Source organism: Bos indicus, chromosome 13, assembly GCF_029378745.1.
Source record: "Bos indicus isolate NIAB-ARS_2022 breed Sahiwal x Tharparkar chromosome 13, NIAB-ARS_B.indTharparkar_mat_pri_1.0, whole genome shotgun sequence".
In the NCBI taxonomy this organism is placed as follows: domain Eukaryota; kingdom Metazoa; phylum Chordata; class Mammalia; order Artiodactyla; family Bovidae; genus Bos; species Bos indicus.
The window spans coordinates 18,415,036-18,442,755 of record NC_091772.1 but is presented as its reverse complement, the minus strand read 5'-3'; the positions used below and the strand labels follow the sequence as shown (position 1 = coordinate 18,442,755).

Sequence of the window (27,720 nt, the reverse complement as noted above, 5' to 3'; positions counted from 1 at the left end):
GCTTTTAAGAAAAAATGTGTGTGTAGTGGTGGAGGAAGGGTAGATAATAAATATGGAAATCAACCAGAGCATTCTAATACTGCTGTTGATACACATAAAATAATGCACTTTCATGTCTATAAAAGCGGCACCTGGTGTACTGCACTATACAGAAAAAAAAAGTATTTAGGTTATGCATTGCTAAGAGTATCTGTGATGTAGGAGCGAATCTAGTGTTAAAGTGGAAGGAGGTGGAGAGTAACAGGCAGGCAGGGGTACGGGGGGAACGCACAGGCAGACACCGGTACCGGTACCGCAGGATGACCTCCGACCCCGAGGAAGCGGGAGGGAAGGAGCAGAGGGGCGTCAGACCTCATTAGAACTGATGCACCTCGGAGACAGGAGTAACACAGCCTGGGAATGACGGCGCTTTCTAAGCCAGACGCGGGGTCCCCGCAGTCCCCTCGCTCACGGTTCTGCGCTGCAGCAGGACACCACCAGAAACTCGAACAGAATCACAGCCTCACTCCTCACGAGGCTCACATCCAATGTAGTTCTAATCCATAAAAAGAAAGCATCACTTATGCTGAACGCATCCTTTATGCTGAAGGCATTCAGAAACAATAACTGAGACGTTTTCATGTAGGATTTAAACAGGAACACGAGGACTCACGGACATTTCTGAGCATTGTGATACTCCATCCACATAAAAAAGGCATTCTATTTCTTTATTTTTTTATTTGACAAGCAGCAATATCATGTTTGTCATTTTAATGTAGATACAATTATTAGGTTATCTGTCATATTACAATATTTAGGTTTTTTTTTTTTTAATCTTATGTCCTTTAAGATACATTAAAAAAAAAAAAACAAACACATCAACTGCAAACGTGAAGGGGAGAAAAAGCATGGTACCCAGCCGGATTTCCACATTTCAGCAATACTTCACTCATCCTTTTTTTTAATAAAGTTTTAAGAAATGTCATAATGACATGAGCTTGAAATATCTCTAGGCATCTTCTCTGACGCTCATGACGTGGCACTGGTGATGTTGTAAACAGCAGAGAAACAGGGGCTGCCAAATGACCAAATTATGGAGGCACAGGCCTGCCTTCTCCCACGGGGACACACCGGACGCTGACGGCAACGACCTCTCACACCAACGCTGGAGGACGCCGCGTCAGGCGACGTAGCTGTACTCATCTGCGGACGCCTGGCTGCGTTCGATGTACTGTTTGTCTATCAGGACTTCAATACACTTCTTAATCATGCTGATACTAGGGTTAAACCGAGCTCTTGACTGGCTAATCACCTGTGGGAGAGAGGCGGATGATAAAAATGCTCTTCTCACCAGGAGCACTTCGTTCAACTCTGATGCAATGCACAAAAATACCTTTTCATGCAAACTGTGGGAATAGTCTTAACGTTGAGGCTATGAAGGAATTTAAACGGTGAAGGGTACAGATACAGCCAAACCTAATAACATACTAAATCAAACCACAAACTAATTAATTTATTCATACACGCCCTCAAGCTTCCATTTAATCCCTCCGCAACTTCTGGCTCTTAGCTGAAAGAACACCTGCTCAAGAAAGCTTTCCCTAACACCCCCTGAGTCAAGACCTGTGTACACTCTCATTGTACCATATCCCTTTTCTTTGTGGCACATTAGTGTAATTTTATATTTACTGACACATTACTTCAGTAACGCATTTCTTCCTTACGACACTGAACTCCCAAAGGGCAGAAGCCATGTCCTGAGCTGGTGTGCACCCCACGGCGACTAGCACAGTGCTCCACCAAACGGGAGACGCGCGAATTCAAGGAATGAGTGAGTGGTGGACACGGTCGACCTCCTTCAATAAATGGACACGAGGCTCAGACCTCTAAATCTAAACGTGAATTTAATACTGGATTTATGAGCACTGTTCCCCTTCAGAAACAAAAAGCATTTCTTTATGCTATACAGGAGTCACAGGTTTCTGTATCATCTTCACAAAGAAACATGCCTAATTCTAATACCCTCTGCCAAGAAGTCTTCAGGACGTTCCCCTTTTACCTCTTGAATAAGGGCATTATGCCGCAGTACTTTTCTCGCTTTCATGATACGAACTATAGCAGCCTGGAGGTACATTTTCCGGTCTTCGTCTACAGCACTTCTCGTCTGCTCCATTTCCTGTTTTATGAAGCCCATAAAAAGCAAAGGAGACCCTCAGTCATTGCACTTGTTTTTAACTCCTTTTATTTGTGAGTTTAAATAAATCTCCAATCAATACTGAGAATCAAACTATACAATTATGTGCCCAATATAACATAACCATTACCAACAGAATACCTATAAGTTATATATAATTTCTCAAGTTAAAGTGGGGAGGCTATTTTTTAAAAAATGAACACTACTGTACATTGTACTCAGTGTAAATAGTCAAGAAAGTAGAACTTAAGTGACACATTACTTCAGTAATGCATTTCTTCCTTACGACACTGAACTCATAAGTTACTTACTGAGAGTAATAAGTCTCAAGACCATGGACCTATGAGTGAGTAAACACTTATACCACAAAGCTTGCAGACTTTAGCAACTGGCTCCAAGTGGATACTGGATCAGGCTTCAAGGGCAAGAGCTGGGAAGGGCTCCATTTGACTCAAGCAGAGAAGCCAGGAAGGCTGGGCCAGAAGGGCCTCTCTCAGTGGAGGTCAAGGGAAGACAATGGTGGGAAGGCACAGAAGCAGGCAGTGCCACATTAACAGGGATCTCACAGCAGATAAAATACAACAGCACATGTTATCACCATTGCCTATAGGCATGCGATCTTGACCATTTTAGGTGTCAAACTGAATAGCAACTGATTAACATTTGACCTCGGGGGGGAGTTAAGTTCCCAGAGGCGTCTGACATATCTGAGACCTTCACAACCTGCCTCAAGCCCAAGGTCAGGGTGGCACATGGGAAGCAATAAGGAAACCCCCAGTGACACGAACAGGCTGCCCGAGAACCACCACATCCACAGCGGAAGTTCACGGTGCACACTGGCTCACCCCAGGTCGGACTCTACTCCAGACCTACGAGCTCATCACAGTTTGAGTATTAACATGATCTCCATGCAGTTTATTTGCACAGGGAAGTCTGAAGGCATTTTCAACAGTTTTTCTTTGAAAGAAATGTGTTGCAAAACTTTCCCTTATTTTATGAATGAAAAATATGAGAGATTACATTATTCTTCAAGGTAGAAATTTCTTCAAGGTAGAAAAGAATACAAAACGAATCCATACATTTTAATAAAACTTAAAAGCAAATATGACTATGTTCATTGCAGCATTACTTACAACAGCAAAGATATGGAAGCAATCCAAGTGCCCATCAATAGAAGAATGGATAAAAAGATGTGGTGTATAGACACACAATGGTATATTACTCAGTCATAAAAAAGGAATAAATAAAATGTTGCCATTTGTGACAACACAGATGGACCTAGAGAGTATTATGCTGAGTGAAACAGGTTAGAGAAAGACATGCCTCCATGGTTTCATGTATATGTAAAATCTAAAAAAAAAAAAGAGCAAACATAGCAAAACAGAGTTACAGATACAAAGAATCAACAGGTGGTTGGAAGGGGGATGGGGGAAAGAGAAAAATCGGTGAGGGAGAGGAAGAGGTATAAACTTCCAGCAGCAAAATAAATGAGTCTTGGGAATGAAATGTGCAGCGTGGGGAAATTTATGTTGTAAGTTTGTATGGTGATATATTGTAACTAGGCTTCTCATGGTGATCTAAATCACTATGTTGTGTAACAGGAACTAACGTAGCATCAATTATACTTCAAAAACAAACACACTCATTGAAAAAGAGATCACATTTGGTGTTAGCAGAGGCAGGGGTTGGTGGGAGAGGGGAGGAAAATTGGATGAAGGCAGTTAGAAGGTACAGACTCCCAATTATAAAATGAGTATTAGAGATGTAATGTACAACATGAAAAATATAATTAATGCTGCTGTGTGTTATACATGAAAGTGGTTAAGACAGTAAATCCTGAGTTCTCATCACAAGGAAGTTTTTTTCCTACTTCTTTAATTTTGTCTCTATATGAGATGATCAATATTCACTAAACCGACTGTGATCATCATCTCAAGATGTATGTAAATCAAGTCATTATGCTGTACAGCTTAAACTTATACTGTGATGTATGGCAATTATATCTCAATAAAACTGGGAGAAAAAACAAAAGGGCAAATATGACTAAACTATGACACCTTTTTCCTAAGATTATACTGCTAAGTCACTTCAGTCGTGTCCGACTCTGTGCGACCCCATAGACGGCAGCCCACTAAGTTCCTCTGTCCCTGGGATTCTCCAGGCAAGAAGAATACTGGAGTGGGTTGCCATTTCCTTCTCCAATGCATGAAAGCGAAAAGTGAAAGTGAAGTCGCTCAGTCGTGTCCGACTCTTAGTGACACCAAGGACTGCAGCCTACCAGGCTCCTCCGTCCATGGGATTTTCCAGGCAAGAGTACTGGAGTGGGGTGCCATTGCCTTCTCCGAAGATTATACTACTGTTTTTAAAATCTAAATACTGTTTGTGAGGCCAGTCAATGGAAAGAATAAACCAGAAAAGATGTATCCTAATTTTGATGTGCAAAATTCTGCAATGGTCTCAATGTTACTGCTTGTAAAGTCCAATGCTTAAATATTTACAAAAGAAATGACATCAGAAAGCACTTACCTGTGGTGTGTCTTTCTGCATTGACGTAGTAATTTTAAATTTTGTTCTTTTACTGCTAAAGTTCATATTTAATGAAAATGAAGATTCTACATCGATGTCTTCCTATAATTAAAAATAATTCATTTACACTTATAAAAATAAAATCATCAAATAACAACTGCTGCAAATAACACGCCATGAAGTTAAATAATGACCAAGCAAAAAACACTGAACTCTCATAATTTCTTATATTACAAATATTATTTAAGAGAAAATAATTGTCTTTTGTCAAATCATGAAAGAGAAAACAATTCTTTCCTAATTTTATACTTGATAGAATTTTAATCAGCTTAGATTCAGCAAAACTTTTTCTGGCCCAATGTTTAGCAGAATTTTAACATTTTAATTTTTATTAAATACCAAGGCTCATAATTTTTCCATTACATTTTGAAAAACCGAATTAACCAAAATTTTTTGAATACTATTACAATAACAAAATACCAATTAAAAATAACCTAATGATAGAAGCCAATTGGTTTCAATGGCACACAAGCTCACTTCCCTACCACCGAGTGTAATTCTGACATTACCCCCTAATGCACATTTTATCCACTCTGCCAGAAGCCAGTGGTCTTTTCTCAAGTGGAAGTTGTTAAGCCAATCTTTAGCTCTTAAGCTCTATTGAGCTTAAGAAAGCCACTTTTGTCATACACTGGAATTTCTCCACCAGCAGGACCATGGAGCACTTGGCAGATGGCACTTCCTCAGTAATAACCACAAAAAGTCTATTAAAGAAATGACAGCTTTGTATTTCCCATTTAATGTGCATAATATCTATCAATATTTATTTTGTACATTACTGAGCAGCAAAAATATATAATATGTTTAGAAAAATACTTACCTTTTTAAGCATTTTAATTAAGCTTAAAAATTTAAACTTAAATTTTAAGCTTAAAAGCTTTTTAATTAAAACTTTATTAATTCAATATTCTGCTGAGTTTCTGAAGTCAGAAAAACTAATCATTTCTCAAAATTAAGAAAAGCTTGATTTGAATTACAGCATGCATGCCATTCAGAGGCTACAAAAGTCATCTTTAGCAAGATGAACTGGTGTAGGCCATGAAGTAGAATAAAAACACAACATCATTTGCAAGAAGTTTTCCTTACAGGCACGATAATCTCAAACAGGAGATTGAACCCACATCTGTTGCTTTTTTAACTATTCAAATATCTATGAGATACTATAAAAACAAAAACATGTTACTAGGGGAAAAAAGTTATAAAGAAAAAAAGAAATGTACTATCAGCTTGCTAGTCCCAGGACAGACACTAAAACTATATGGGGCTGAGCTGAATCCTAGAGTTTAGGACTCTAAAATTAAATGTGAGAGTGACAGCAGGAGACGGGAGTTACACGTTGTAAATACGCACAGAATAGATATCAATAAGCTGTCATTTCCTATCACAGAACCATGTAATCAAACATTAACTAAACACACAGAAGAGCCCAGAAAAGTTTATGACAGACTACAGTTTTATTTTATTTTTATTTTTTTTTAAATTGGGAGGCCAAAGCTCCAAATCCACGGAGTAACCTTGACGCCATCACGCCCGCTACAAACACCAGCACTTCCGGGAGCAGGCTCCTGAAACCCAGACTACAGTTTTAAAGCCTCAATTAATCAGAATCCTTCTGATGCCAACTCTTAAATAATTTTCAAATAAAACTGAACAAAGGGCACTTGAGTACCAACTGACGGAGCCTTCTCTGAGACACTGAAAGAGCCTGAAGTAACGCGGCTTTCAAGCGCTACAAAGTACAAAGGGCATTAACGATTATAACCTTACTTTTAAGACTGCAAAGGTCCCATGAAGCTTTAATGTTTATAATACTTAAATTTCTTAAAGTATTACCCCATACCTTTTCTGAATCATGGTTAATCATTTTCACATCGAGTAATGATTTGATTGTTTTCGTCAGTTCCTTTTCATTCATCTGAGTGCTGTCTTGAAGCTCTTTATAGCTGACGGTTTCACTGTTGTTGAAGGCAAGAAGAACTGCCATTTGGTATGTTGTAACCATAGCTACGTATGGTTTGCCCAAATAGTTCATTTTAACTTCACCTATAATTAAGACAAAATGTGACAATAAGCTGATCACTCAAAGAAGCATTCCAAAATTACCTGATAAATAATTATTTCCAATATTTTCTCTTGAAAGAGTGAACCAAGAACTTAATTATTGAAAAGTTATTCCTGCTAGCAATGTAGCATTTGTTTGCTGAGGGGATGGGGGACGAGGGAGAATTGAGTGGAAGGATATTAGTCTGGGGTATCCAATATAATCACAGTTAAGCTATCAAACAGTTAATAGGAAAGCTAAGACCTGGGCAGAAAAAACAGTAAAAAGTGGAGGTGGAAGAGAAACAGACAAAAAGAGAAGACAGTCTGCTACCACAACTGCCTCCTGTGTGTCTATCTGGTCTACCCCAGGGAAGGTTCATGACTATGAGGACACCTCTATTGCAGCTCTGGCTAAAGCATAATTTCTGCTTAACTATAACAATGTTATTTTGTCTCATAAATTAAGTTTTTCTCCCCAGTAATCTTCTAGAAACAAACACAAATGTGAGGAGAGACAAACAGGCAGATTCATTATTTTGTTGAAATCAGTTCCGTTCAGTTGCTCTGAACTGGGTGTCTGACTCTTTGCGACCCCATGCACTACAGCACGCCAGGCCTCTTTGTCCATCACCAACTCCCGGGGCTTACTCAAACTCATGTCCATTAAGTCGGCGATGCCATCCAACCATCTCATCCTCTGTTATCCCCTTCTCCTCCTGCCCTCAATCTTTCCCAGCATCAGGATCTTTTCCAATAAGTCAGTTCTTCGCATCAGGTGGCCAAAGTACTGGAGTTTCAGCTTCAGCATCAGTCCTTCCAATGAATATTCAGGACTGATTTCCTTTAGGATGGACTGGTTGGATCTCCTTGCAGTCCAAGAGACTCTCAAGAGTCTTCTCCAACACCACAGTTCAAAAGCAGCTTTCTTTATAGTCTGACTCTCACATCCAAACGTGACTACTGGAAAAACCATAGCTTTGACTAGATGGACTTTGTTGGCAAAGTAATGTCTCTGCTTTTTAATATGCTGTCTAGGTTAGTCATAGCTTTTCTTCCAAGGAGAAAGCGTCTTTTAATTCCATGGCTGCATCTGCAGTGATTTTGGAGCCCCCCAAAATAAAGTCTCTTACTATTTCCATTGTTTCCCCATCTATTTGCTATGAAGTGATGGGACCAGATGCCATGATCTTAGTTTTCTGAATGTTGAGTTTTAAGCCAACTTTTTCACTCTCCTCTTTCACTTTCAACAAGAGGCTCTTTAGTTCTTCTTTGCTTTCTGCCATATGGCTTCCCTTGTGGCTCAGCTGGTAAAGAATCCGCCTGCAATGTGGGAGACCTGGGTTCGATCCCTGGGTTGGGAAGACCCCCTGGAGAAGGGAAAGGCTACTTACTCCAGTATTCTGGCCTGGAGAATTTCATGGACCACAGGCCATGTGGTTACAAAGAGCCAGACACAACTGAACAAGTTTGTTGAAACAGTTGATGGAATAAAAATGTTCTAGACCCTACACTACCCTGAGAGCTGTAAAAACACATCAGGCTTCGGTCAACTACAGTTCTATCCATCTGGGGGCACGGGGGTGGTGGGTGAGCTCACCGAAGAGCTTGTAGCCAACACTGCTGTCAAACAGATACGCACTTGTAACACAAGAAACGGTTACTACAAATCAAAGAATCTCTTCCCAGAGCACAAAGTTGGGGTTTAGTGACTGCATTTCTCTTTCTCTTACACCACATACACATCCTGCATTATTTGACTTTTACTGACTTATAAACTAAATCAGTATGAGATCTGGTTTTTGGGTTCTACATTTTAACTCAAGAAAGTTGAATTTTACATGAACTTACCCCAAAGGCTCTGTTGGTGATAATTAGCAACTCTGGTCAAGATTTTGTGCTTCTTTTATTATTTAATAATATATATTTCATTCATTATATAATTAAAGAATTTACAGGCAATAAGTCAATTCTCCAACTTACTATCTATCACCAGACAGATATGCTTATTCTAACTTGTACTTTGCCTCAACTTTAAAAAAAAAAAACTAACACTCAGAAATGTTTTTCAAAATTATTTGAACATCTAGAGAAAAAAAAAAATTCTAATCTCTGAATTTCCACAAAAGGAGGTTTTAATAATTAATGGGAATATCCAATTCACATAGAGTTTAAGAATATTACCATTAGGATTGTCCTACTAACAATTAGTATAAAGAGCATTTTAAGAGCTTCATCTCAACATTAAAGTTTAGGAAATGTGGTGAGAGGCAAAAATATAAACCGCATAAATGGCATTAGACCATTTGTGCAATGACTGCTCGATCATATCCCAGAAACAAAGTATAAAATAATGCCTCAAGCATCTAGATGATTAAGCTAGGACCATCACCCAGCTGTCAAAGATGCTGCAACGTACTGCCAAGGGTCTGGAAACAGAGTGAGTCTCTGGCACAAGAACGCAGAGAGCATCAGGAGACAACGCAATTAAGGGCTCAAAGTATTCACTGATATCAAATCTGCAACTCTTAGAGAAAAAATGAAAACTTGTTAGTTTTCTTGCTATTTTCCACACATTATTAGTATCAGGGGTACATGGACTTCTCACTTTTTCCAGCACCATTCTCTTGTTACTCCTCTCAGAGCTGAAAAGACTGGGGAAAGGGTGAGGAGCATGTGGGACAGGGAAGAAAACCCGAAATCTGGATGATTCACTTAATTACTGCTGGGTAAACAGGAAAGGAGAATGACAAAGAGGTCATTTAACCTTTAGAATAGGCTGAGAAACTGTGAGAGACTCCAAACTAGAATAAAACACTCTGATACACACATACTTGAAAAATTAGCCAACCATAATTCAAGCGATATTAACAGCTGCCAGAATAAACAGTAGGCAGAACTCTCAAAACACTTTCATCTGAGTTTCTCCCTTGTTACCTATCAGCAACCTAGTCTCTAGCGGAAAGTTTTTCCTTACAGAACAATGTCAGCTGCTAAACTGCTGAGTGCATGACAGAGTGTCATCGATCTGCAACCAGGAGTAAGAACCCGATTCAAGCCATGATCACCAGTGGATGCTCCAGCCAGGAGTGATCAGGACCCCCGAAGAGATATTCTCACCAATATCTTAATACACCTAGTTTCCAAACATCAAAAAGTTAAGTTCCTCATTAAAACTACTTGAAGAGATGGACTGATTACTGCTGAGGTAACTGCAAAGAGAGTTTAAACTCCCCAAGATATTTAGGAAAAGTAAAAGTAACTTTAATTCAAGTACATTAAAACACTGGTCCAGCAATGTATTGTTCCTTAAAACCAATTTACTAAATGAGAATATAAAAACTCACAACAGGTATAAAACTAAAAGCCAACTACTAAGTGACCACATACTAAGAATATCAGCAAACATCTCTTTATTTCACAAACAACTGAAAAATTAAAATGCTCAGCTTGTTCACTAAAGATACACTTGTATAAATATGTATTGAAAGCAAAGGTGAAAGTGAGGCTGCTCAGTCGTGTCCGACTCTCTGCAACCCCATGGACTATAGCCCCCCAGGCTCCTCCATCCATGGGATTCTCCAGGCAAGAGTACTGGAGTGGGTTGCCATTTCCTTCTCCAAGGGGATCTTCCCAACCCAGGGATCGAACCTGGGTCTCCCGCATTATGCTTATTTATTACGTACTAATATGCATTACTAACATAATGAGACATCGTATTTCAAATATAAAGTAATCAAATAAATGGTACTTATGTTTCTCTTTCCAACCCAGGAATCAATCTGCATATTCTGCATTGGCAGGTGGATTCTTTTACCACTGAGCCACCAGAAATCTCTCTAGTCAATTTCCTGACAAAGGTATGGCAACTAATCAGATTTTCCTGTATTATTTCTAAGAGACATTAACATACATGGATATCCTTTCCTTCTTATACAAACTGAAAGTTGATTCAATGCACTTTTCAAAGCATAGCTTTAGCAAAAGTAGACAAAATTCTGAGTGTTTGCTTTGGCTCACATCTTCAGGCAGCTCAGAGCAATATTACATACAAGCTCTCACCACCCAAAATATTAATTCTACTTTCCAATAAGTCGACCCCACTGTTCCAGGAAGAAGCTAAGGAAATGATTAGATTTTGATTAAACTTTTCTAAAACTGGGAAGTACTGGAAGTTAATTGGGACATTCTGGAAAAAGCATTTTCTACAGTAGTTCACTACAGTACCACAAATAAAAATCAAATGGTTAGGTCTCCTTGTGGTGCTGTAATAATTAATGAACTTTCTGAGGATGTCTGGCATATCTAGAAAGAACAGGTTTTTTAAGAGTATCTGACTCATCAAGTCTGGGTTTCTAAATAAAATTCCAAATATCTATAAAAAGTGGTTTGTTACAGAAATGTAGGAAACCATTATAAAATTCAGAAATTCTGTATCAGCAGCACACTATTAAAAGTGCTGCATGTGGACTTCTTTATTGTTGCTTTAAGGGTAACCAGAAAGGTAGATGAAGAAGAAAAGGTTAAAAACTATAATTAGAAAAGAAAAAAAAAGACAACTATAATTAGGCTCTAAGAAATCTCTGTCCAAAATTTTAACATAATCATTATCAGGTAAATTTCATTAAACTAGATATAATTAAATGCATTTTACCTGTACAAAGATAGTGTAACCATGTAAGTTTCCTTCCACTGAAATGCTGGCTGTAAAATAATTCAAACTGTAAAAAAGAAAAAAGGAATCAAATTATTTTCAGCTACGACAACCTAACTTACTTGGCTATCACTACAATAAAAAAGCAAAAAGAAAATTCATGTTAGAAAAAGACATTAGAGCCCACAGAGTATATTTACTCATTTTATAGATAAGAAAACGCAAAATAAAAGCTCCTAATAAAGATTATGCAAATATCAGACCAGCCCTTTTCACTTACAACTCGGTCTGTGGTTTTCACGGCCAAACCGCAGTCCTGCAAATCTGACTTTTTGCATAAATTCAGAAATTACTGTTTTGAATGATATCAATTTGAACTTTATAAATACAAGTGAAAGTTGCTCAGTCATGTCAGACTCCTTGTGATACCATGGACTGTAGCCTGCGGGCTCCTCCCTCTGTCCAGAGTTCTCCAGGCCAGAATACTGAAGTGGGTAGCTGCTCCCTTTACCAGGGGATCTTCCCAACCCAGGGATCGAACCCAGGTCTCCCACATTGAAGGTAGATTCTTTATCAACTGAGCCACAAGGGAAGCCCAAGAATACTGGACTGGGTAACCTATCCCTTCTCCAGCAGATCTTCCTGACCTAGGAATAGAACCAGGGTCTCCTGCATTGCAGGTGGATTCTTTACCAGCTGAGCTACCAGAGAAGCCAATAAAGCACTAAGCGAAAAACATTACTGTGCACATTTCAATATGAAAATATAAATAATAAAATCATACCTTCATCTCTAGTCTCCTATAACATATACCCTTGTTGAAGGGACTGGTTGACTAGTGTCAACAGTTACTCCAAAAGTGACCACCATGATTTAACTTCCACATACAGTAAAACACTAATACAAGCAAAGCATCAGTCTTGACTCTGTATCCTTTTGTTGATACTACTGTGGAAAATTAAACATTCTAGTAACATAGCTTTGATATTAAAAAAATTCCTCCCTCTGACTGAATGTGGAACATCAGTCCAAAAAGTAGACAGTTCTTTTTAAAGAGCTAGTACATAATCTACAGTGAGAAAATGATACTGAAATTGGACTTACTAGCCCAGAGAAGGCAATGGCACCCCACTCCAGTACTTTGCCTAGAAAATCCCATGGACGGAGGAGCCTGGTAGGCTGCAGTCCATGGGGTCGCTAGAGTCGGACACGACTGAGCGACTTCACTTTCACTTTTCACTTTCATGCATTGGAGAAGGAAACGGCAACCCACTCCAGTGTTCTTGCCTGGAGAATCCCAGGGACAGGGAAGCCTGGTGGGCTGCAGTCTATGAGGTCGCACAGAGTCGGACACAACTGAAGCGACTTAGCAGCAGCAGCAGCAGGAAAAAAAAAAAAAGGACAAACTCCCTCTACTGGTACTGAAAGAAAGTTCAAATGGAGAAAACAATTTTCTTGAAAGCAAGATTTTACAGTCAGAAAGAAACTCGCTTTTTGTTTGTAAGTAAGGACACTGGAACCTAGGGGTGGTCATATGTTAATAAACAAAGTTTAAGGGGTTTATTCCAGTACTCCAATAAGTACTGGAAAATAATTATTTCAAGGAGAAAGAAAAGAATGACAAAGTTACGAGAAAACTATTACTATTTCTGCTCCCAACTTCTCCTTTAATTTCAACTGGCAAAGTAGGCTCTTAAGAAGAAATAAGTTTTAAGACTGTTAAAGGTGAGGGGCCGGTCAGTCTTCTAAGTCTACCTTATGCATGGTATCTTAAAATATACCTGACTGTTCACATTATGCTAGCCTGCTGTTACCACTATCATCAGTGTTAGCATTAACTACTATCAGCTATCTTTTACTGAGTACTTACTTTACACATCTCACTTGATCTTCATATCAGCACTCTGAGTATTAGTATCATCAGTTAACAGAAAATTAGAAAGTTATTTGCCCTGAGTCACAGAGCACAGTAAATGACAGAATATGTAAAACCAGGATTTATGATCCCAAAGCTTACACTGTTATTTGATTTATAATCCTTATTTTGAAAGAAACAAAAACATACGTAATTCAAAGATTCAAACGGCACATTGTGAACTTCTCTAGGAAACAGTGTAATGAAGTATCATTTTCAATTTATTTTTATTTATTCATTTTTAACTGAAGGATAATTGCTTTACAATATTGTGTTGGTTTCTGCCATATATCAACATGAATCAGCTGTAAGTATAAATATGTCCCCTCCCTCTGGAACCCCCTCCCACCTCTCACCCATCCCACTCCTCCAGGGCACTGGTCTGAGCTCCCTAAGTCGTAGAGCAAATTCCCACTGGCTACCTGTTTTACATATAGTAGTGTGTATGTTTCCAGGCAACTCTCTCCGTTTTCATTTTAAATAACATATGCATACCTTGAGGTTCACAAGCTCAAGTTATTCCCCAAATAAAAGACTACTGAAAGATAATGAAAGCCTCTTGGATACATGTATACGTATGACTGAGTCACCTTCACTGTTTACCTGAAACTATCACAAGATTGTTAATCGGCTATGAAGGTGAAATTATCACAAGATTGCTAGTTGGCAGTGAAACTGAAAGTTGCTTGGTCATGTCCAACTCTTTGTGACCCCATGGTCTATATAGTCCACTTATTCTCCAGGCCGGAAGACTGGAGTGGGTAGCCTTTTTCTTTTCCTGGAATCGAATGCAGGTCTCCTGCATTGCAATCAGATTCTTTACCAGCTGAGCCACAAGGAAAGCCCAAGAATACTGGAGTGAGTAGCCGATCCCTTCTCCAGTGGATCTTCCCAACCTACGAATTGAACCAGGGTCTCCTGCATTGCAGGTGTATTCTTTAAGAGCTGAGTTACCAGGGAAGCTCTGGTTAGTTGGCTATACTCCAACATAAAATAAAAAGTTAATGAAAAGGATAATAAAGATTTTGCTAGAAAAAAAAAAAGCTACCTAAACTTCCATCCAATCAAGAAATAAGAAGGCTTGTTTGGTGAGTTAGAGAATCAAAAAGGGTCAGTTGGAAGAGAAATGGAAACACATCCATCCATTCAAAAATTTGTACATGAATGTTCAGAGTAGCATGACTTATACACCCAAAAGATCAAAACAGCTCAAACGCCCATCAACTGATGTTGGATGAGTAAATAAAATGTGGTGACTCCATACAATGGAACATTATTTGGCAGTATTTGGCATAGGCTAAAACATGGATAAACCGCGACATTCTGCAAAATGAATGAAGGCAGTCACAAAAGACCATGTATGACATAGCACTACAACAGATGTCCAGAACGGGTAAATCTACAGAGAAAGAAAGCAGACTGCCTAGGGCTGGGGAGCGGGCAGGGAGCTGGTGAAGGTGAAGAGTGACTGCTAAAGGGTAGGGGGTTTCTTTCAGGGTAATTAAACAATTAAAATGTTCTAAAATTAATGGTGCTGATGAACATACTGTGAATATACTGAAAACCACTGAAAGTGTCCATGTTACATGAATTGTATAGTGCTGTGGCCTGAATGTGTCTCCCCAAATTTGTATGTTGAAATCCTGATGCCCAATGTGATGGTTCTTCAAGGTAGGGCCTTTGGGAGGTGCTTAGATCCCCTCATCTAAGGCATTAAATCCCACAGAGCTCCCCAGCTCCTGCTCCCACGTGAGGTCACAGTCTGTCACCTTCGTGGGCCTTTGCCCCACCATGCTGTCATCCTGGCCTCGAACTTCCAGCCTCGAGAACCATGAGAAATCAATCTGTTGTCTATAAGCCACCTAAGCTGCAGTATTTTGTTACAGCAGCCTTATGGAATGACTAAGCCATATGGTACATGAATTATAGCTCAACAGCTGCCGACAATGGAGTCTCCACAGTCTCTGAAAACGCTCTAGGTTAGAATTCTCAGGTTTCTATTCAGTCACATTTTAAGACCATGTTTACTTATATTTTCCATCTTCAATACATTTTTTTTCCTAGAATATTTCCCATTTGCTATATATTTACACAAATTATAGCCCAGAAACAAAAATAACCATTATAAAGGATAAATGAATTATAAAAACGGCTCCACATTCAAGCGAAAAATTAGAAGAGGACTGCTTTCAGTCCTGGATTCTAAAACTTTCTTCTAACATCAACATTGTTGTAATTTAGAATTACTCATGACAGATAATCGATTTACTAAGAGTGAGAGACACGTTCTGACAAAGAACCGACACCACCAAGTTGTTTTAGTTTAGCGTTAACTAGAAACTATTATCATTTACGTTCTTCCTACAAGGCAGAATAATCATAACTTGTGACTATGTTTTTACATCACATGAGCCCTTAAGACTTTGAAGAAATATTTAAAGTGATATAACATGAAGACAGTTATTAAAATTCCTTTGGTCTTCCAATATATCTTCTGTCCACTTACCATCTGTACACTTTTTTCCAATTCCTGGGGAATTGCAAATGTAGATGAAGGAGCCTGAGTAAGAGGCCATGCACCAGCCTAAAAGGAGAAGAGTAAAACTGTTAAATAGATACACCTCTCACTTGAAAGTGAATGTTTATAAAATGATGCAAGTAACTACAATGGGAATCCCTGGTAACTCAGCAGTAAAGAATCTGCCTGCAATGCAAGAGACTTGAGTTTGATCCCTGGGTCGGAAAGATCCCCGGGAGAAGACATGCCAACTCACTCCAGTATTCCTGCCTGGGAAACCCCTTGGACATTGGCAGACTACAGTCCATGGGATCTTTAGAGCTGGTCACGACACACCAACTAACACCACCACCACAAGCAACTACAACAACCTTTTCTCCTCCCTTCAAATGCTGATAAAACCCATCAGCATGACTATCAGGGCACAGTTCATTCCATATCAACGTAACATGTAACTTCAGAAGCTATAACCCTCTGACTGAAAGAAAGGCAATCAGGCATCCATCTATTAATCAGTCCTCTGTATCAGAAATGATTAGTAAATGTCCACAATAAAACACCTACCTGTAGAACATATATTTGAAAACTAATTCCCAAATCTATTACTGTGTCCTGATTTTTGATAAAATTGTTGAACTTATTGTTGAGATCTGCACTGACACTCATATCTGTATACATCCGATGTAGCTTGCTGGTAAATTCATAACCACAGGCTTGCTGTAGAAGAAAGTTTTAAAGATTTAAAAACAAAAATAATAAACCATACTGATTATTAAGAATGTGCTACTGCTATGTGTCTGGTCAAAGATCTGGCCTGTACACTCACACCGAAGGCCTACGTTATTCATCACGCAAAACAGAGATTCTAAATATTTCAAAAATTCCTTTCTTTTTTTTTTTAACGTCGATTAAATGAGTGAATGAAAACAAGTATTCATGAAATAAATTTCCATTTAAAACAGCAACTTTTCTATAAATCTGTATGTCATTTCAACACTAAAAACTGCTTCATTACTGTAAGATACCTTAGAAGGTTTACACTAGCACTGAATACACATGAAAGGTAACTGGGAATATTTGAGCCAGTGTTAATGTTATAAGGAGGACACTGAGGCAGATTTTTAATACTATCAGCTGAATAATGAAGAAATCTATTTCTTTGAAATTATTCCAAACTCTGTGATCATCAGGTCAAAAAATCTGGATCTCTAATCTTGGGATATAAAAAGCTTTGTTAACATTATCTTTAAAAATTAAAAGTTATTTTTGGTATCTTTGAAAAGGACTGCATATTCAATGTGTGCTATACAGGAAAACTATCAACTATTGAATAACTCAGAATAAATATGAATCAGCAACTGCTTATCTCATCATTGTGTAAACTAAAATCACATAAAAGTGAACTGAAATTCAAATGCCCTCCACAAAACCTGTACTTAAAGGAATATTTTAGGTATGCTTGTTTCTAAGTAATACAAATCATACCTTGTAGATGATTCTATATCAACATATAGAGACTCTGTCCTTTAATACAGCATTTGCATGTGCGAACATGAAACTACACTTTACATTTAACCAGTCAACTGCTAATGAATTATTTCCTGTTATTACTCATACTGTGAAAATGACCATCTCTGTGTGCTAGTGAAATAACTTCTAAGACATCATATCAAAGTCCTACAGTACCTTTAATTTATTGATCATGGCTTCTTCGGAATCCATAGACATAGATAACCCATGAATTAAACGCTTCGCCAACATTCTTGCGTAGAACTACATTAAAAAAGATTAAAAGATTATTTCCGTTCTGATTTAAAGTTCAAAGATTAATCAAAGCTGACACATAAAACTTTCAGACTCAAAAATTACCTTTTGAAAAACATCTTTATCATCGATATATTTGAAGACAGTGATAAAGCTCGTGAGCTTGTCCTCTACTTCATTCTCTGTCATCCCCTTTGCTGATTTCTTCAGCAAGTTGTCACAGTACTTAGCGAGCTCAAATAGAAATCAACAGTAACTCTTACAAAGGGTCCTTCTCAAAGGAGGCACCATGGTAACAATGCAAAATAGGATCATGGGTTTTTGTCATCCTCAAGCTTATGTTTTCAAATTATGCACTAAAACTTAAAATACATGTCAATGGGTGAATTTTTTAAAAAAAACTATAAACAAGTAAAATCTAATCAACACTGAATGATCCGATGGAGCACTGATATAAGTAACTAGGTTTTGATGCAACACTTAGGTGAGTTTTGAGCAGCAATGTCATTGACATTAAAAAATACTTATTAAAAATCGTACAACAACCTTATAAGCAAGCTTCCTTTAAAGGCTTTCATTTGTCATCAAATTCTCCCTTTAGAGTTGAAGATAAAATTAAGCTTCTATGAAATGCGATACAAATTATTTTAAAGCAGTCATCCTTTCCAACCCAAAGTTTGTAAGATGGAATATTTTCTCCTTCAATTATTTTTTAAGAAAAGGCTACAGAGATGACCTACTGCATCCCTTATACAAATGCCAAATTATATACAATGTTGATCAGTTTCTATTTTTAATAATTTCATTAATTTTTTAAAAAACTGCTACGAAAAAAAATCTGACATTCATCTCAGCTTGCATTCTCTAATGACAATTTTTCATAAGATTACATTTATGCAACCATCAAACTTACCAATTCAGGTGCTTTGCAAACAGACTTGGGTTCTCTGTAATTTACAACTGATGTAAGGGCCTAAATGGAAGACAGAACAGGAATTAGTCGCCAGCAATAGGGTAAAAGACCTTTTAGAACTAACACCCAAAAAAGATGTCCTTTTCATTATAGGGGACAGGAATGCAAAAGTAAGAAGTCAAGAAAACACCTAGGGAACAGGCAAATTTGGCCATGGAGTACAGAATGAAGCAGGGCAAAAGCTAATGCAGTTTTGCCAAGAGAACGTACTGGTCATAGCAAACACCTTCTTCCAACAACACAAGAGAAGACTCTACACATGGATATCACCAAATGGCCAATACCGAAATCAGATTGATTATATTCTTTGCAGCCAAAGATGGAGAAGCTCTATACAGTCAGCAAAAACAAGACCAGAAGCTGACTGTGGCTCAGATCATGAACTCCTTATTGCCAAATTCAGACTAAAATTAAAGAAAAGTGGGGAAAACCAATAGACAATTCAGGCATGACCTAAATCAAATCCCTTATGATTATACAGTGGAAGTGAGAAATAGATTTAAAGGACTAGATCTGATAGAGTGCCTGATGAACTATGGACGGAGGTTCGTGACATTGTATAGGAGACAGGGATCAAGACCATCTTCAAGAAAAAGAAATGAAAAAAAGCAAAATGGCTGTCTGAGGAGGCCTTACAAATAGTTGTGAGAAGAAGAGAAGTGAAAAGAAAAGGAGAAAAGGAAAGGTATACCCATTTGAATGCAGAGTTCCAAAGAATAGCAAGGAGATAAGAAAGCCGACCTCAGAAATCAGTGCAAAGAAACAGAGGAAAACAATAGAATGGGAAAGCCTATAGATCAATCCAAGAAAATCAGAGATACCAAGGGAACATTTCATGCAAAGATGGGCTCAATAAATGACAGAAATGGTATGGACCTAACACAAGCAGAAGATATTAAGAAGAAGTAGAAAGAATACACAGAAGAACTGTACAAAAAAGATCTTCACGACCCAGATAATCACGATGGTGTGATCACTCACCTGGAGCCAGACATCCTGGAATGTGAAGTCAAGTGGGCCTTAGAAAGCATCACTATGAACAAAGCTAGTGGAGGTGATGGAATTCCAGTTGAACTATTTCAAATCCTAAAAGATGATGCTGTGAAAGTGCTGCACTCAATGTGTCAGCAAATTTGGAAAACTCAGCAGTGGCCACAGGACTGGAAAAGGTCAGTTTTCATTCCAATCCCAAAGAAAGATAATGCCAAAGAATGCTCAAACTACCGCACAATTGCACTCATCTCACACGCTAGTAAAGTAATGCTCAAAATTCTCCAAGCCAGGCTTCAGCAATATGTGAACCGTTAACTTTCAGATGTTCAAGCTGGTTTTAGAAAAGGCAGAGGAACCAGAGATCAAATTGCCAACATCCGCTAGATCAACAAAAAAGCAACAGAGCTCTAGAAAAACATCTATTTCTGCTTTATTGATTATGCCAAAGCCTTTGACTCTATGGATCACAATAAACTGTGGAAAATTCTGAAAAAGATGGGAATACCAAACCACCTGACCTGCCTCCTGAGAAATCTGTATGCAGGTCAGGAAGCAACAGTTAGAACTGGAGATGGAACAACAGACTGGTTCCAAATAGGAAAAGGAGTACGCCAAGGCTGTATACTGTCACCCTGCTTATTTAACTTCTATGCAGAGTACATCATGAGAAACACTGGGCTGGAAGAAGCACAAGCTGGAATCAAGATTGCCGGGAGAAATATCAATAACCTCAGATATGCAGATGACACCACCCTTATGGCAGAAAATGAAGAGGAACGAAAAAGCCTCTTGATGAAAGTGAAAGAGGAGAGTGAAAAAGTTGGCTTAAAGCTCAACATTCAGAAAACGAAGATCATGGCATCTGGTCCCATCACTTCATGACAAATAAATGTGGAAACGGTGGAAACAGTGGCTGACTTTACTTTTTTGGGCTCCAAAATCACTGCAGATGGTAACTGCAGCCATGAAATTAAAAGACGCTTACTCCTTGGAAGGAAAGTTATGACCAACCTAGATAGCATATTAAAAAGCAGAAACATTATTTTGTCAACAAAGGTCCGTCTAGTCAAGGCTATGGTTCTTCCAATAGTCATGTATGGATGTGAGAGTTGGACTGTGAAGAAGGCTGAGCGCCGAAGAATTGATGCTTTTGAACTGTGGTGTTGGAGAAGACTCTTGAGAGTCCCTTGGACTACAAGGAGATCCAGCCAGTCCATCCTAAAGGAGGTAAGTCCTGGGTGTTCATCATAAGGACTGATGTTGAAGCTGAAACGCCAATACTTTGGCCACCTGATGCAAAGAGCTAACTCATTGAAAAGGACCCTGATGCTGCGAAAGATTGAGGACAGGAGGAGAAGGTGACGACAGAGGATGAGATGGTTAGATGGTATCACTGACTCAATGGACATGAGTTTGGGTAAACTCCGGGAGTTGGTGATGGACAGGGAGGCCTGGCGTGCTGTGGTTCATGGGGTCACAAAGAGTTGGACACGGCTGAGTGACTGAACTGAACTGAATAGAGTAAAAATACAGTTGGCTTAATATATGCTATAATCGGTACATCCAAAAATTACTACCTGACACAACACATGGCATTTTGGTGGTAGTTTGTTAATATTCTTTTCATATATAATACAGAGTAAACTCCTATCCTTGTATCCCTCGTGACAATTATATAATGATTATATGTATCCTGTTCCTACTGAAAGATGCTCTTTAAAACTTATTTCTAATATCTGAACACTGACAAAATAAAACTATATTTTAAAAAATTTTACAACATGTAAGCAAATTTAAATTCAAGTTTGTAAAATATATTTATTTTTCTTTCAAGTATTTTTCAATATAGCCTAAGTATTATATTCAAAGGAAAAAAGAGCACTAAATAATACTAAAATTATACATGTAATTTTCAGAATGTACTAGTATATTAACAAGTCTCCTTTTACAGAAAAATCATGGGAAATTCAATTCCCATATAATCCAAGCACTCAATTTAATAATTTAGTTATTTACTTAAAAATTATAAGTTACATACTTCCGACTTTCACTATGAAGTTGGTTAAGGTTAAGCTTCATGTACAGATTAGAAATCTCATAATTAGTAGCCCTATTTCTGAAACTACTTAAAGAATAATGATTAAATTAGGAGAATTATATATAGATAAAGATACATGTATTGAAAAGTTACCTTATCCAACGCACTCATAAAGTGCTGATCACCATTCAAAACAGTGTTGATAAGTTGAACAAATTTACCATGTACTTCTAAAACTGACTCCACAAATAGTGTTGGCATCTAAAAGTAAGAAATACAAAACCATATTTTAAGAAGTTCAGGGATAAAACAATTAGGCTTAGTAAAGACTGCTTAAGAGTAAACTTTTCCCCCAGCAAACAATGTTACAAACAACACACATCCTCAAAAAATGTTTTCAGCTGAGACAGTCAAAATCCAAAACTTCAGTGTTGAAATGAGCTGTCACTCAACACCAGAAATGGAGGACTGTGGTTCCTCTTCCAGAAGAACCCATGGAAAACACACTTCTCTCTGGTGCTAGGATTCTGTATCATAAGGGTAACAAGATACAATCCCAGAACTACCAGGCCTATCGATTTCATAGGGGATTACGTAAACAAAAACGGCCTTCAAAGTCACTAACGGCTGAGAGAGGGGAGAGGTTAAAAAGGTATTATCTGTGAAAACTGAGACTCTCAAGAGTTTAGCAGCAGCGTTCTCCACATCTCACAGAGAAGAGATACCTAGTAGTGCAAAAGTGAGTTTTCACTATTAATGGAGATGACTATGGAGTTAGACCTAAGACCTCTAAGTCAGCTAACATTTTCTGAGTTTCCTATGAACACCTTCTCTTGTACTTGCATCTCCCAGGCCGTGACACTAAACTCTATGCCTCTATGACCAATGTCACTCCACACTCTGAATCTGTAAAACTAACACAAACTAAGAAAACTAATAAATAATACAGGCTATTAGATCTAAACAATATAAACCAACAGTTTGACAAAAACAGAAAAGTTTATGCATTAGTGTGACAGGACATGCATCTAAATCTACGGCTAAGGTCCTGTCAATAAGGTCTATAGGGCTTCCCTGATAGCTCAGTTGGTAAAGAATTCCTCGGCAATGCAGGAGACCCAGGTTCGATTCCTGGGTCGGGAAGATCTGCTGGAGAAGGGATAGGCTATCCACTCCAGTATTCCTGGACTTCCCTTGTGGCTCAGGTGGTAAAAAATCCACCTGCAATGCTGGAGACCTGGGTTTAAGCCTTGGGTTGGGAAGATCCCCTGGAGAAGGGAAAGGCTACCCGCTTCAGTATTCTGGCCTGGAGAATTCCATGGACTGTATAGTCCATGGGGTTGCAAAGGGTCAGACACGAGTGAATGACATCTCTTTTCTTTAAATAAGGTCTATACACAGATCACTCCTCATAGGGGAGCAAATAGCTCTACTTAGGGAAGACAAGTGACATATGATGTCATTTCTACCTCAGTTGTCATCCATTACTAGTAAAACCAAGGAAGGTGATCCAACAAAACTTGACAACAGGAGCATACTTTGATAGGAAAGACACCTTGTTGTAAACTCATTTAAATGGCAGGGAACTCTTAAGACAGATAAGAACTGGGGACATGAGGATCACTGTTGAGTATTTTGGGTAGTAAGCATGTATTTAGGGAAGATAGTTTTAATCCAAATTTGCTTCCTGGGCTATCATACCCAGGACATGTAAAAGGAAACCAAATTGTAAGTTGTTTATATGATCACTGATTAATACCATTACTACTACAATTAGCTAAACACAGATGCTAGTTATATAGAAACACAACTGTTTTGAAATAGCAAACATACTTTTCTGTGAGAAATTAACGAAGAATTGGTAAATGAACACAGTAGTGTAAGAAGTCTTACTCAACTGATTTCCTAATCACTGATAATTCTAAAACATGTCCAACAAATTCTAGGTTTGAACATTTTAATAAAGATGTCTCGTTTATTAGCATGGTAGGACTTTTCTTTCATGCTTTTAAACAGTAAAGTCAAAAGAAAAACTCCATGATAGTCTGATTAAGAGAAAAATCTTCCCGTTCCTTATGTCACTCACATTTTCCTGAGTAAGATTACTGGTTGCTCTAAGGCCCTCATCATGGATATGATTTTGCAGCTCCTGAATCATATGAGGTAAACCAGTGGACACAGCACGGAGTAAGACATACATATTTGCCATGTCTGAGGGGAGAAAGAAATTTATTACGAAATTTACAAACAGTTTAAAGAATATTTTTAATACAATAGGTAATACATGGTTCGAAATGCAGAATTACAGAAGCATATGCAGACAAGCCCCCCACCCCCGCCTTCTCCTAATCCCCCCGGTACTCCTCCCTTGGGAAAGCAATGCTGTGGCTGTTTAATATCTTCTTAGAGCTGTTTCCTACCCATTCAAGCAATATTCTTCCCTCTGTCCACCTTGTTCAATAAACAATGTAGCGTATTTCATATACTATTTGCGACTGCAGACACATTTTAACTTGAAGATCTTTTCGTATGAGTACATAAAGCCTTTCCTCATATTTTACAACTGCTTAACACACCGGAGAAGGCAATGGCAACCCACTCCAGTACTCCTGCCTGGAGAATCCCATGGATGGAGGAGCCTGGTAGGCTATAGTGCATGGGGTCGCTAAGAGTCAGACATGACTAAGCGACTTCACTTTCACTTTTCACTTTCATGCACTGGAGAAGGAAATGGCAACCCACTCCAGTATTCTTGCCTGGAGAATCCCAGGGACAGAGGAGTCTTGGTGGGCTGCCGCCTATGGGGTCACACAGAGTCGGACACGACTGACGCGACTTAGCAGCAGCAACACTCCATTTGACAGCCATACGATAATTATTTAACAACGAATGAGAATTTGGTTGTTTCCAATCTTTTGATATTTACATTGTTACAATTAACAATCCTGCATATGGACAAGAGTATCTATAGTATAAATTTCCAGAAGTGGGGCTGCTGTGCAAAAGCTGTCTTACAGAACGACCTTGTAGACAGAGCCCCCAGCAGCCGGGAGCTCTGTCAACAAATGCTTTGATCTTCACACGGAGAGGTGCAAAATTACATCTCAGTGTAGTGGATTTTATTTTAAACTTTTTATTGAAGTATAACATACATATGGAAGAGTATACAATCCCTAAGTGTATAGCTCAATGAATTACCACAAGTGACCCCCCTCCCCAGCCAGGTTCTCACCACCCACAGTAGGAAATGGACACAACCTCCTCCAGGAAGCCCCCTTGCCTTCCCTACTCCTCCTGCTCTTCCACAACGGTAATCACGGTCATGACAACACTATTCAACTACACCACAGATTCGATCTGCCTGTTTGAAACGAAGAACGAGATCATCCAATTCTTTCATGTTTGGTTTCTTTGGTTCAATATAAAAGGTTCATCTGAGTTGTACGCAGCTCTCAGGTGTTCCTTTCCACTCTTCTTTAACATTCCATCGTATATCTGTGTGGCACTTTATTCATTCTACAGCTATAGGACGTCTGCACTGCTTCCAGACTGGGGCTATTACAAACAATGCTGTTGTGAGCATGCTTGCACATATTCTTCTGTGCACGTATGCATGCATTTTGGGTGGGGGCTTTAACACCTAGGAGAGCAATGGCTGGATCCTAAGAGATATGTTTATTCAGTGTTAGTGGCTACTCACTGTCAAGAGTTTCAAGGTGGCTACATCAATTTATACTCTACGTCCGATGTATAACAAGTTCCTATTACTCTATACACTTCCAAACACTTATTGTTTTCAGTCTTTTTCATTTTATATCAAAATGTGATTAACTACTGATACCTTAGTGTGATTTTAATTTGTATTTCTGTTTTAGTGAGATTGAGAGATTTTTTTTTATATGTTTATTGGCCATCTGAATATATATATATATATATGTGTGTATATATATATATATTCTGCAGTGCTTGTTCAAATGTCCTAATTATTTTATATTTTGGACATAAACCTTTTTCAACAATTGCAAATATATAACCCTATGACTGTCTTTTTTTCAAGTATAACTGACATATATTAGTTTTAAGGATTATAACAATATGATTTTCAATATTGTTATATACTGCAAAATGATCATTACAGTCGAGTTAACATCTTTCACCATACATATTTATAACTTTTTTTTCCTGTGATGAGAACTTTTAAAATCTATTCTCTTAGCAACTTTCAAATATGTAACACAGTATTATTAACCAGTCACCATGCTACATATTATTATATCCCCATGACTTATTTTCTTTTTTTAGTAACTGGAAGTTACTAAACTTCTTGACTCCCTTCACCCATCCACCTTGACTTCAGCAACCACCGTATCTGTTCTCTGTATCAATGAGCTCACTTGTTTTGCTTTTTAGATTTCATATATAAGTGAGATCTCCCAGTATTTGTCTTTGTCTGACAATTCACTTAGCACAATGCCCTGGAGAGCCTTCCATGTTGTTACAAATTAGCAATACTTCATTTTGTTTACATAGCTGAATGATATCTATGTGTTTGTGTGTTTATTTTCATCCACTCACCTATTGACAGACACTTGTTTCCTTATTTTGGCTCTTGTAAATAATGCTGCAATGAACATTGGGATGCCTCTATCTTTTTTAGCGTTTTTTTTTTTTTTTTTTTTTTTCTTTTTCTTTTTGGATAAATACCCAGAGGCAGAATTGCTAAATCACATGAAAGTTTTACTTTTTAATTTCTGAGAAACCTCCGTACTGTTCTTCATTGTGGCTCCACCAATTTTCATTCTCACCAACAGTACATGAGAGCTCCCTTTTCTTTATATCCTTGCCAACATCTGTTATTTCTAGTCTTTTGGATAATGGCCATGCTAACAGGTGCCAGATAGTACCTCACTGTGCTTGGATTTTTATTTCCCTGATGATTAACAATGGTGAGCACCTTTTCATGTACCTGTTGGCCATTTGGAGTTCTTCTTTAGAAAAATGCCTATTCAGGTCTTCTGCTCATTTTTCAATCAATTTTTTTTGCTATTGAGTTGTATGAGTCCTTTATCAGATATGTGATTTTTTCCATTCAGTAAGTCGCTTTTCCATTTTGTTAATGGTTCCCTTTGCTGGGCAGCTTTTTAGTTTGATGCAGAACCCCATGTTTATTTTTGCTTCCCTTGTGGCTCAGCTGGTAAAGAATCCGCCTGCAATGTGGGAGACCTGGGTTTGATCCCTGGGTTGGGAAAATCCCCTGGAGAAGGGAAATGCTCCCCATTCCAGTATTCTGGCCTGGAGAATCCATGGATAGTCCATGGGGTCACAAAGAGTAGAACACAACTGAGCGGCTTTCACTTTCACTTTAGTGTCAGATTCAAAATATCATCACTAAGACAAGTATCAAGAAGCTTATCACCTTTGCTTTCTTCTAGGAGTTTTATAGTTTCAGGTCTTAAGTTACAGTGTTTAATTCATTTTGAGTTAATTTTTGTGTATGGCATTAAGTCAGTCATCCAGTTTTTTCAAAAACATTTATTAAAGACACTGTCCTTTCCACACTGTGTATTCTTGGTTCCTTTGTCCTATGATTGTTATTGTGATGCTCTTTTGATGATCCAATGGTCTTATGGTTTTGTATTGAGTTTAAGCTTTTAATGATAAAGTAATAAACTTGATCATCTTTCCCTGTGGTTAGTGCTTTCTGTGTCTCATTTAAATTATCTTTCTCTACCCCCAAGTCCTGAAGTTATTCTATGCTATCTTCTGGAAGCATTACTGCTTTATACTGAGATCAAAAGCCCAAGGTGAATTGACTGACTCTGTATACAGTGTTTGAAGTAGTGATCAAATTTCACTTCTTTCCCAACTGGTTATCCAATGGACCTGGTACTGTGTGTTCAAAAAACTATCTTTCACCCACTGCTCTGCAGGCTGCCTTGGTCTTAAATGAAGTAAGTATCTTTGTATGCATGAGTTATTTCCTGGCTTTTTATTTTATTCCACTGGTCACTTTGACTACCCTTGTGCCACTTCCTTTTCTTAATTACTGTAATTTTTAGAAGTCAT

At 38.2% G+C, this 27,720-nt stretch overlaps 1 protein-coding gene across 5 annotated transcripts in view; it reads right to left on the bottom strand.

Moving 5' to 3' along the window:
* Positions 1 to 680: 680 nt before the first annotated feature.
* Positions 681 to 27,720, bottom strand: part of CUL2 (cullin 2) — a 71,749-nt gene continuing 44,709 nt past the window's right edge. For all 5 annotated transcript variants that reach the window (XM_019972992.2, XM_019972990.2, XM_070800770.1 and 2 more), the window contains 12 exons: positions 23,741 to 23,865; positions 21,808 to 21,915; positions 18,564 to 18,623; positions 17,756 to 17,884; positions 17,573 to 17,659; positions 16,451 to 16,603; positions 15,875 to 15,952; positions 11,454 to 11,520; positions 6,600 to 6,802; positions 4,700 to 4,801; positions 2,039 to 2,155; positions 681 to 1,291 (listed from right to left, as the gene is read on the bottom strand). In XM_019972992.2, coding sequence (XP_019828551.1) covers positions 1,160 to 1,291; positions 2,039 to 2,155; positions 4,700 to 4,801; positions 6,600 to 6,802; positions 11,454 to 11,520; positions 15,875 to 15,952; positions 16,451 to 16,603; positions 17,573 to 17,659; positions 17,756 to 17,884; positions 18,564 to 18,623; positions 21,808 to 21,915; positions 23,741 to 23,865 — 1,361 coding nt within the window. In that variant the 3' untranslated portion in view covers positions 681 to 1,159. The remainder of the gene's footprint in view (positions 1,292 to 2,038; positions 2,156 to 4,699; positions 4,802 to 6,599; positions 6,803 to 11,453; positions 11,521 to 15,874; positions 15,953 to 16,450; positions 16,604 to 17,572; positions 17,660 to 17,755; positions 17,885 to 18,563; positions 18,624 to 21,807; positions 21,916 to 23,740; positions 23,866 to 27,720) is intronic.